The sequence below is a fragment of the Sphaerodactylus townsendi genome, linkage group LG09, assembly GCF_021028975.2.
Source record: "Sphaerodactylus townsendi isolate TG3544 linkage group LG09, MPM_Stown_v2.3, whole genome shotgun sequence".
NCBI classification, from domain to species: Eukaryota; Metazoa; Chordata; class Lepidosauria; order Squamata; family Sphaerodactylidae; genus Sphaerodactylus; species Sphaerodactylus townsendi.
Window position 1 is genome coordinate 87,719,868 of NC_059433.1, and position 12,292 is coordinate 87,732,159.

The 12,292-nt window shown below is 42.7% G+C and overlaps 1 protein-coding gene across 2 annotated transcripts in view; it reads right to left on the reverse strand.

Annotated features, from left to right (window-relative positions):
- Positions 1-12,292, reverse strand: part of CPQ (carboxypeptidase Q) — a 192,654-nt gene that overhangs the window by 47,363 nt on the left and 132,999 nt on the right. For both annotated transcript variants that reach the window (XM_048508632.1, XM_048508631.1), the window contains exon 6: positions 9,382-9,473. In XM_048508632.1, coding sequence (XP_048364589.1) covers positions 9,382-9,473 — 92 coding nt within the window. The remainder of the gene's footprint in view (positions 1-9,381; positions 9,474-12,292) is intronic.

The window sequence follows — 12,292 nt, forward strand, 5'->3', positions numbered from 1 at the left end:
CTGGGTTTGATTCCCCACTCCTCCACCTGAATGGCAGAGGCTTATCTGGTGAGCCAGATGTGTTTCCGCACTCCTACATTCCTGCTGGGTGATCTTGGGCTAGTCACAGTTCTTTGGAACTCTCTCAGCCCCACCTACCTCACAAGGTGTCTGTTGTGGACAGAGGAAGGGAAAGGAGCTTGTAATCCACCTTGAGTCTTCTTACAGGAGAGAAAGGTGGGGAATAAATCCAAACTCTTCTCATCTTCTTCTTCTTCTCTACTACACTCCAGGCAGAAAAACAGTCTAGTTTGGCAGCCCTCTGTCATAGCTAGCTCCTGACAGCTCAAGACAGGCAGAGAGAGAAGTCATCTGAGCATCAGCTCACTGTCTGAAAACTGTCAACAGCTAGAGACCCCAAGCTGGTCTGCAGAAGAAGCAGAAGTGGGGCACCTGAAGTCGTAGAGGCCTTATGACTAAAGGGAAAGAAGTTGCCCTCTGGGCCACACTGATTAACTGAACATTTTGGATAACCAAGATCTGGATAACTCAGATTTTACTGCCCAAAAAGAATATACTTTTTTCCCTAGATAATTTTATTTGGAGATGCGCCATTTTTGTGGATTTTCTGTGGTTTCCTTGTGGGTTTTTCTTTTTTTTTGTTACGAAACAAAACAGTCTCTGGAATTCTGTGTTAAGTTTCTATCGATAAGCTATCTTTAGCTTTAATACCTACCCTTTGAGTGTCAGAATGAAAGTTCTAAAATTAATTCTCTCTCTCTCTCTCTCTCTCTCTCTCCCTCTCCATATAGCAAAATAATAATCAGCTCATTGAGACTTCCAGAAAAACATGCATCATTGCAAGTTTGCTAGCTTGAAAAGCAATGTTGGGGAAACACAATCTACACATGCTTACATATACCTAAATGTATATCTTGGAAGGGAAAACCTAAAACTCACAGATTTTATTCTCTATGTCTGGCAAATTAATGCCAATTGGGGTGGGGGCAAGGATCAGCACTGCCAGTGGGCACAGTTATTGTTATATTTGCACTCTAGATTTTGAGAATATTGGCTAATATTGCAGCTTGGTAAGTCTTGCTGTTGATGAACTTCAGACAGTGGTACCAACCCTGCTTAGCTTCCAAGATCGGATGAGATTGGCCTATACCTTGCCACCTTCTCCCCCTCACAAAATATAGGCCACAATAAACATGTTTTTGAGGTGCTGTGATTGTTTCTCAGTAACAATTTAATAGCCTCGCAGTAATTATCGTTATCCTTGTCTGTGCCCTCTCCAATCATGACAGTCTTCTGTTTGTGACAGGGCAATCAGAAGCAGATACAGGAATAAAACGTACGTCCATGTGAAGCAAAGAGAAATGCAATTTGCTACTATGTCATCAATCCAAGACATGGAGAATCCAACACAGCTGTTTGATAGCTATGGACAGACTCTCCTGAGTCTCATCATTAAAAAAATATGGACATACTGAATAGAGGTGCCCTCTCTGCACCAACAGCTCCTCCCAGAATGGAGAGAGTCACTCAACTCCACATATCTTGCCACCCTAATAGCCCTGAATCCATACACAGTTAGACACTGTGTTGTCACTGCACTACTATAATTATTCACATCTGGCAGGGGAGGAGTCGAGGAAGGCCTGGCTAGCAGCAGGCAAATAACATCTCTGTTCACGAGTACTTAAGGTCTAGGCACACCCTTTTCCTTTGGCTCTTTGCTGTCTAGAGCTTGGCAGAAGATTGGTAAGCAGATGAAGGCAATGGCAAATCTTTCAGATTTATTTCTTTTGTGTTTTTTCCTGCATTGTATGCTGCTTTGGGTCTTCATTCAGACTACAGAAGGATATACATAAACAAACAATTTTTTTTTGCCTAGACAAGACAATCAAGTTGTGAATGAATGTTACAGCACAATGATAATGTAATATCTATCCATGCAAGGGGTGTGGAATGGTATAGTATGCCATGCTGGCAGGGGCTGATGGGATTTGTAGTCCATGAACATCTGGAGATCCGCAGGTCGCAGATCCCTGGTAGCACAATCTCATCGGATCTCGGAAGCAAAGCACGGTCAGTACTTGGATGGGGGATGACCAACAAAGGCTTTGCAGATGAAGGTGATGGCAAATCACTTCTGCTTAATCACTCTTCCTGACAACCTTTCTGGAGTCACCATAAGTCAGTTGTGACTTGGCAGCACTTTATACCCACAGAATCATGTGTGGACGCAGGTATGCTGCCTGTATGCTAAACCACAGTGGAACATGGTCTTCTCACTGTCATTATGGTCTTCTCACTGTAGTGTTGGCCATTTGGCTTGTGCACAGGGCCCAGATGCTCCCTGCTACAGTTTTCCACAGACCAGTCAGGAGATGGGAATATCTGTTCAATGTGTTCTGGGAGGAGCACTGGGGCCTCAGATGATCTTGAGAATGTGCACAACATCCAAGGTGGCTGATCATCACAAGTCCTATCATCTTCCTTGCGTTCAGTCATCTTGCCAGTTCACAGTGATACAAACATGCTGCTATACTGCCATAAAGAAAATCGCTGAAAAAAGTATTAAGACATAAAGGACAAGGCAAGTAATTGCTGAAATCTCATCATACATATCCATGTTTGAACAGCAAAAAGGAAACTTATTTCTTCACATAGCAATAATCACCAAGGCTGAATGATATTAACAATACTATCCTAGGCAGAGCTACAGCCATCTAAATCCACTGAAGTCAATGGGCTTAGAAGGATGTAACTCTTCTTAGGTTACACTGTAAATGCTCATATTTTGCTCATCATTTTCAGACAATTCTTGCCTTTGTCCTTTTTAGATATAATTTTCTTTTTAAAAATAAATTTTGTTTTATCAACAAAAGGTTAGAAGAAAAAAATTAACAGCAATAGCAAGAATTAAAAAAGATTAAAAGGAAAAGATTAAAAAGGAAACAAAAGAATAACAAGAAGAAAAACAAAGATAAGGCAGAGGGTATTTCCAAGACAGCTGACTCACATTGCTGATTCTGGATTCTTTCAGAACCGATGGGTCTAAAATTCAGACTCTTCCAGTCCACCTGTCAAATTTAGAGTCTGCAATACCTGGGGAGGCAAGAGCTAAGAAAAACTTGCTCTACGGCCAGCAAAAATGGCCCCCCATCAGCAATGTATAGTCTGGATGCACTCAGAGGCTCAGCCAGAATGAAACCCTATTCCACCGGAAGTTCATTTTTAGATATAGTTTTCTAGCCTTTTCTCGTGACCATATATTTTTTACAAGACAGCACCCAACAAGCTTGGAAAGATTTCTTCTTATAATCATTTAGTATTGAGTTATAAAAGATGAAGTGCAAATTCTAACACCTGAAAATAAGGCACATTAAGAGCTTATAACACTTAGGAGGGAAATGATACTTCAGTATTAAATATCTGATTACTATTTTCTTTGTTACCCGCCCCCCCCCCCCCCCATTTTCATCATGGCTCAGATTCAAAGGAATGCTTCCACAGGGTTGTTTAATGTATTTCCAAGCATCTTCAGACAAGACTCTTTGCCTAAAGAATTAGATCAAACTAGATAATATGGAGGTTAAACCATCTTCTGGAAAACCACAGCGAAAGTAAACATGTTTTATGCCCTAGGATTCAGCTGCTTGTTTCTATTCTTATGGTCCCTCGTTTCCATGACCCTCTGCACAGATTAGCTTCTCCCCAACTCATTTAACATTGGCACATACAGCCCCCTTTCTACTGCATAAAAACAAAATCTTACGTGTTTGAATCTGCATTCTTACACCTTACCAATAAGATGCTTTATAACAAGCTAAGGAATAGAAGGTTCATTGTTAATTAACTCTATACTTTCATTTAACTGAAGGACTTTGGAGGTTCCTCCCCCGCTCCTGGTAAATAAAAAGAGCTCATATGTTTATTATGTGAAGAAGCCGAATAGGCTTTTCCTGCATAACATCACTGGCTTGTGTACTGGCTTACGATCTGCTGTATGCCTGGGCATCTGGAGTAAAAAGCAATTGCCCCAAGCAAAACTTGAATGGAAAATGACCGCAGTTGGCTCCTGACTGACATATTCCAAAGGGCCAGTTCCATTCATACCAGTGGACTGTACTTACGAGTTCCCTGCCTATCAAATAAAAAAGCCAAGCTATAGAATAAGAGACGATGAAGAAGAGTAGAAGAAGAGTTTGGATTTATGCCCCACCTTTCTCTTCTGTAAGGCATCTCAAAATGGCTTACAAATTCCTTTACTTCCTCTCCCTACAACAGACACCTTGTGAAGTAATTGGGGCCAGTGGCGTAGCATGCCCCTGTGCGGGGACGTGGCTGGAGTATGGAGGGGCATAGAGGGGCATTCTGAGGCGTGGGCAGGTGGGAACGTGGCAGAGGCACGGGGTGCACGTGTGCCCTGAGCACAGTTCTCCCTCACTTCGCCCCGGGTTGGGGCTGAGAGAGTTCCAAAGAACTGTGACAAACCTCAGGTCACCCAGTAGGCTGTATGAAGAGGAGCAGGGAAACAAATCCATTGCCACTCATGTGGAGGAGTGGGGAATTGAACCCAGTTCTCCAGACTGGAGTCCCCTGCTCTTAATCACTACACCACGGTGGCTTGCTGGATGAATGAGCACAGAACTACATTACATGTAGTTTGGTGGGCTTTCTTTTCCCTTTTAGTAAAATGCAGCAACGGCAAATTGTAGGGAAAGATGAAAGTGATGGGAGGGGAAAGACATTTCTAAACCCTTTCCCCTCTTGCCTGGTGCTCTTATTGGATGTTTCTAGAACATCAAATGCTAGTGTCCCTGGCAGAAAGTCTGATCCCTGAATCAAGGGAAGGAAATATTTTTTCTCAGTAATGTCCAACTGAAGCTGGCTACAAATATTTTTTTGAAACAGTTGTTCACTGCCAGTTGTTTTGGCGGAATTAATCAATTAGTGGGTTGGATTCAGCCAGCTTTAAAATCAAATCTCACCAAATTCCCATTCTTATTACACCGCTGTCCCACCTGCCTTTTGTCCATGCAGGTTCCACGATCCCCAGCACAACCTTTTTGGTGGTCAGAGGAGATCCTGCAAAAAGCTGGCTGGATCGGACCCAATATTCAGAATACTTTTAGAGAAACTAACGTGTGCAAGAAAATCTTAACCGGGAAAATAAAGAGGACAGAAATTAGAATTAAATTGGGTAATTATGGAAATAATAGTTGAACAATTATGTCATTTTCCATCCTCCCTTGGATATCATATATGGGGATAAGACTGGTTATTTGCCAAAAAGAACTTGGTAAATATCAGAATTTTCTGACGTTTGCCACTGACCACTCAAAATTATCAGGAAATAATGATGCTGAACTTCTGACATCTGCCATAATACATACCACTATCACATTCCTCACTGCATTAACCCAAGAGCAAGGCAAGATTCCTTAATATTATATATCTTTACTATAAGGATAGCCACATTTTGACTGTACATTTTTTCCCATTTGCTAGTTAATTATTCTTGTAACCAGATATATTTAACCATGTTCTCCTTTGCAATCAATCAGGCTCACAGTAAACCCACCCTCATAAATAAATTATCCAATCATCTTTTAAAAGTAACCTTTAAAATAGTAAGATTTAAAAGTTTAAACAATTGATCATATTTGCCTTTGAATAATTACCACTTGCAAGAGATGTTCATGCTTTTGTAACCCATTTCTTGGAACTATGGACAACAACTCTATAAAAAGGTCAAGATGCTTTTTCATACTAAAGTTCCATGTACAATATTAATCTGTTTATGTTTGCCACCCAATGCAAATGAAGAACTTCTGTGCATCATCAGATATTCCATAACTAGCAGCAAAGCCCATTGTGGGGGAGATGAAGTGGGCCCTAGCAAAGGGTCGAAGAGGGAGCATCTCCCCATGCAATGGGCTTTAATGGGGCTGTAGCCCACCCTTGCTCACTCCACCCTTGCTCACGGTGCAACACTTACCTGGGTCTGGGTCTGTGGCTCAGGGATGGGAGAGGTGTGGCTTGGGGTAGGTCAGTAGGTGAAGATGAGGGAGGGTTGGAAGGTGTGGCTAAGAGTGGGGGCAGGGATTGAAGGTGAGTACTGGGGTGGGGGAGGATGGAAATGTGAGGGTTGGGATGGGGAGGGTTGAAAGGTGTGAGGAAGGGTGGGGAAGAGTGGCCAGGTGAGTATTGGTGTGGGGGAAGGGCTGAAAAGTATGGCTAGGGGGAGGGTGGCATTTAGATGGTTGGGTGGGGGGCCAGGCAGGAAGGACTTTGCCAGACCCTCTGAAGGCCCAACTGACCTTTTGGGGACAGGGGCTTTGCCAGGTCCTCTGCAGGCCAGGCAGGTCTTTGGGGAGTGGGGGAAGGGCTTTGTTTGAGGTAGGGTGGGAGATGGGAAGACTTTGCCGGGCCTGCAGAGCAGTTGCACAGCGCGCCCAGCAATGGCCAATGGGGGTGCAGGACACACAGGGCCTGGGTCCCTGTGCATCCTGCACTATAATTGGCTAAGGGTTCATTGTCAGATGTTCAAACCCTTGGCCAATTATGTATTAAAAATATAGTAAATTTGATCTGGCACATAGAAAAGGATGGAAAAGGATTCCAGAAACATGTCATTTTGCTGATTTTCCCCTACTCCCCAAAACAACTTTTTCCTACCAAGTAGGTTTTGTAATTGTTGGATATGATTCAATAATGCTTAGTATCTCTTTTTTTTACTCCCCTCTTTTGTTTAGCTAATTATCTCACACTTAGAATATCAAACAGAACTATTTATGCCATTTTCCATTCAAAATTTGAAATAAATAAGATTAATACCAGCAGAGAGGTACAAACTCTTAGCCAAAACAAGAAAAAAATGAAAATAAGGATGACATCTATGAGGAAATGGCAATTTAAAAGAAAATGAAAGTTTATGAATGCAGGTGGCAAAACTCTGAGGTCCATTTTTGTTTGGCTGGGGCAAAACAGAGCAGAAGGACAAAGCAGAAGGTGCTGGACTCTTCTCCACTGATGGGGTGGGTCAGCGGTGGTGACTTTTATGTGCCTTACAAAAAGGACCAAGTACCTTTGGCTGAGATCAAGACACAATTCAAATCCTTTTGGGACATAATACTTAAAGAAATACAAAAAATTCAGAAAATAACAATGAAGAAAAAGCCTAAAGTTTTTCTGCTGGGATTAATTGGAGATGGTATTCCAAATCAATAGACTGCTTTTTGTGTATATGTGTACTGCTACAAGGACATTGTATGCCCAGAAATGGAGAGAGGAAAAATACCAACCAAGGAAGATTGGATACCGAAAGTCACAGAATATTCAGAAATAGCAAAACTAACAATTTTAATGAAGGACAGTAATATAGACAAATTTGTAGAAAACTGGAAACCTTTTGCGGACTACCTCTTGAGAAAATATGGTAGAAGAGAAATAATCACAGCACTTGAAAGTTAAATGAAAACAGTAGACTGAAATAGTATATTAGAAATTATATAGACTAGAGTGTAACTGATAAGGTGTTTTATTTTAATTAGATGCATGAACCTAGAATGGATTAGAATTCAATAGTGAGACAGTCATTATTTGGATATTTTCTTACTTTCTTTTTTCTTTCTTTTTGTATTTTATACTTCTGTTTTGTGTTGGTGTGGTGAGGTGTGAAAGTGTTTATGTTTATTGCTATTTCCTTGTGTGTTTCTTTGTTGAGGATATATATATATATATATAAATTCCAGAAGAGTGGGAGAGAATGCTTTGGCATATAGTTTACTTAATTTTGTGAGTAAAGAAGTCTAAGAAAACTTCAAACTGGGTTGGCTATGGAATGTTTATATAATAATCACGTCTGGCTGCAAGACAATTTTATCAAGTCATTCCTCATGCTACACCACACTTTGAAGATACAACTGCCAATGCACTTCATGGAATGAACAAATTCTGTTGTATTTACTTTCAGGCCAACTATTAGTTTTTGAAGGAGTGTTTATCATTTACAAGACATCAAAAATGTTGGTGGTGTTCAAGTCATGCTTGTTTCCGTATCATTAACATCTGGCTGATGAAAAAGAAATTCTGAAACTACAACAAATGTTCCTTCATTGATTTCAGTCCAACAGCTTATCACAAAAAGTGCTGTATCATAAAGGAAGAACATATTTTACTGAAGTTTTCCTTCATCCTAAATCTTGGGCAGCTAGTTTTTTTTCCCCTCTGGAAGTCACAGATGTTATCCAAAAATATCTAGCTATTGCAGAACATCTTTTATGGTGTTTCACAGCAGGTCATAGAGAATCTGTAAATATAATTGAGCAGCATATTCCCATTTCAATGATGAACCAGAAAAAGCAAAGGACTCTGGGAGATATAATCCAGAAGGGAACCCTTTCCCAAGCAGAGGGACCAACAGGACTACAACTCCCACAATCCTTTACTTTACCAAGAAGGCTTCAGGTGAGGATCTAAAGAGCAACCAGCAGCCAAGGAGAAGTAAAAAGAGAGAGAACGTTGGTAGATAGGCACAAACAGTGAGTGAAAGCTAGGATAGGGTGGCAGAAAGATAGATAAAAGAATTGGGGTAGGGAGAGAGAAAGAGACCTGGAATAAATGTGCAGAAAGAGAGTTGGGGTAGTGGGACAGAAAGGGAGAGCTTGGGTAGCAGGGCAGAAAGTTAAAAAAGAGAGCTGGGGTAGTAGGGCTGACAGAGAGAGCTGGGGTAGAAATCAAAGAAAGCAAAAGAGAGAGCTTGGGCAGCATGACAGAAAGATAAGATTAAGAGACGGAGAGGCAGGATGGAGAGTGAGAGGCAGAGAAAAAGGGGAGAACAGAGGAAAAAAGGTTAGGGTGCCTATGGAGAACTCTCCCGATCTGGCTCCCTGCCCCTTTGCAAAGACAGAATCTAGCTTAAATGACAGAAAACAAATAGTAAGACCAGATGCACTGTTCTTAGAATGGAGAAAATTAAGCAGTGGGGTTGTACAAGGGTTGACATTGGGGCCGGTACTATTTAATCATTCATAAATAATCTGGAACTAGGGGTAAGTAGTCTAGTGGTCTCTATGCCCTGAGGAACTGGTAGGCCACTGCATGAGGCAGGATGTTGGACTAGATAAACCTGATCCAGCACAGCTCTCCTTCTGTTCTTAAACCCTGTCCTTCCCAGGCTCTGACCTCAAATCTCCAGGAACTGACAACTCTAGCTCTGAAAGCCTTCGACAACTCTAGCTCTGATTCTGGGCCGAAACAACCATCACATGGGCCATGGCTTATTTACAAGTTTGCTCATTCCCTTTCATTTTAGGACAGAACCAAAAAATTGAAGTATGGAGAAGGTACTCACTAGAGGCAGCTGCAGTCTGTCGGATTGCTTACCTTGTGCATCTTGTAGTACTGTTTAGCTCCTACTCCGCCTTGCTCTTCTCCAGTCCACAGAACTAAGCGCAGCGTTCTCTTAGGACGGAGACCTAGGAGAGCCCCCCCCCCCCCCCCAAAGGATTAATAAGAAAACCACCTATTCCATTTCAGGACATGTCAAATCTGGGATCCACAACTCAAATCGCTTTAAACACCACATTTTTAATTACTATTGTACTAATAGCAGAAGAACATCCTTTGCTACAATTCCATTTCAACATTTTCTTTTTAATCTGCTGCTTTCTCCCCTCTCTTTGAATCTCCCCAGGTTTTTCTGCAGCCCCACCTCTCTGTTACCTTTTGTCTCCTCTCTGCAGACTTTAGTGTCTTCTCTCTTTTATTTGTTTACAGAATTTTTAAGGTTGGCCCTGCAGGGAACCTGCCCAGTACTGTCTGCACCATTAAAGGTGTTTCTACGCTCCCAGCTCTGTTGCCCCCCTCTTTTTCACTCCCACCCCTCTTTCTGCTCAGCACTAGGTGACAGATCCATTTGTTTAAACCCAAGACTATTTCACTCTGGTGTCAAGTGATAAATGGGACGGGAGAGTTTTCTGAGCTCAGGCAAGAAGAGCTCCTGGACAAAGAGGCAAAGAAGAAGTAGGCTGCCAAGGGAATGGGTTAGTGTTCCACCATGTGTTCCTTTTTTGCATTCAAAATTAGACCCCACCCCTGCTTCATATATATTTGGGGCCAACATGGGTTTACATTTAAAAAGTCTGCTGCTGTTGCTTGCAGTTAGAGACTCAGTTTCAGCCTTTTTCTCCTTTTGGTCTCCCACCGCCCTCACTCTGCTTTTCATCTTATCTCTGCTCTTCTTCACTGAGCAAAGCATGCCACTTTCATTTCATTTTACACAGTAAGGAACTTGAAGGCATAAACTGGTTACCCAGCTTGGATGGCTGCTGCAATAGACTGGAAAACTCTTAACTATTATCTGGGGAAAGGAGGAGAATGCAGAGGACACAAACAGCCTACCATGACCACCATACTTTTGCAAGGCTTAGGTATTGTTGGCAATATGGAAGATACTGTAGGGGTGATTCTTTCCAATTGGCCAAGGTACCCTTAGAGGACCCAACCCATGTGGAGACACTGAGTTCTTAACTACGGTCGATTCCCCACCCACCATTAGATGCACACTCCTCACAGCAAATACCCTGGGTTCCTGCAGCACTCCCCACTACATCAGCAGTGACAATGCAGCGACAACCCGGTCACCCCGATTCTGCCGCTCCTCCCACCCCTCAGCGTGCGTCATTTCGGATCCTGGTTGGAAGTACACCTTTTTGAAACCGCGCGCTGAACACGGAGCAGGGGTCCCCTCCACTTTCACTTTTGAAGTGGGGAAAGCGCCTTTATCAATATTGCCCTTCACAGAAACTAGAACAACACTAAAATGCTTAGGAGCCACAGTGTCACCCTACCCAGGGAACTCCTTTGTCATCTTAACTGTGATTAGGGCTGCCAGGATTTCAAGCTTTGGTCTAAAGTCTCAGGGTTGTGGGATCATTCACAGACTCAGAGTGGCAATTTGAACAATAAAGATTTGTGTTTTAATTCACAGGGCACAAATTGAAATTTGAGGACTGTCACTAGAAATTTACAGGGACTGAGCCCTGGAAAACATTATCACTTCTAGATGAAAAACTGGAAGTCACACTACAGCTCTCCAACACCCACAATTATCCATAGTCAAGACCATAGAGACTGTTGGAATTCCTAGAGTATTGTGAAATAACATCATGGCATCAGTAACCCCATTTTGCTGTTTTCCCACCTCCATATTGATTGGCAGCAGGTACTTGGGTGTAACAGAGAATTGCCCACCTTCGCTTCGTGCCTGGCAACCCTACGTATTCTGCGATTGCCTGCTTGTGGAAACTACTACACAAGTAAATCAGAACCAGGAGGCAATATTCTAGCATGAAGTGCTCAACTTATTTCACATTTAGCATATCCTTTCCATATTATTAGCTTGTTAGTACATTTTTACCTGGGGCTCATTAGCGTGCGGCCCAGGAGCTGGCCTGCCTCTGGGGTGCCCATCTGAGCTGTCCGAGCCACACCCCCAAGCCCCCCTCCCAAGGGAGGGGGGCACCTGGAGCAGGTGTTGTCCCCAGGCACCATTCCCCCCCCCCCCAATAAAGCCTCTGCTGTAGCTTTAACAAACAAATACCCTCTGTGGATGTCCATAGGCAACCACACAGTATTGCAAGTACTGTCAGTAAAAGGAGGGAAGGTGGAACTGGTGTGAGGAAAGGCCGACAGGGAAACTGAGGTGCCCTTCACAAGTCCTTGTGGATTCTCCACTACAAAAGTGGGCCTGGCCTATAACCAGCACTGTGGACCTTGGTCAGACTTTGTCAGGGAGAGACTATTAAAATAGAGAAGGAAGGAAAATTGAAGAGGCAAGAAGAGAAAGGTAGGTTGACTGGTGTGTAAGAATGAGAGATGCAAGCAGGAAAAGGGGACAAGCTATGGTGTTTTCAGAAAAGAGGAAAGAAGAAATAGAGCACTTTTGCATATGGCAACTTCATGGCAACTTCAAGGCAAGTAAGAAGCAGAGGTGATATGCCATTGCCTTCCTCAGCAGAACCTTCCTTGGTGGTCTCCCTTCCAAGTATGTCCCTGCTTACCAGCCAAGATCTGATGATATCAGGCTATACCATACTGCTTTACGTCCTAGGAAACAGTCAGGGAGGATAAAATGAGATGCTGATTAACTCTTTGTGACTGACCCACTTGTAGAAATCAAAATGCCTGATCTTGCTTTTTTGCACCAGCTGACACATGAAGCTGCCTCACACTGTTGGCCTACCAAGGTCACTATTATCTACTTTGACTTGAAATTGAAGAGGCTCTCAGACAG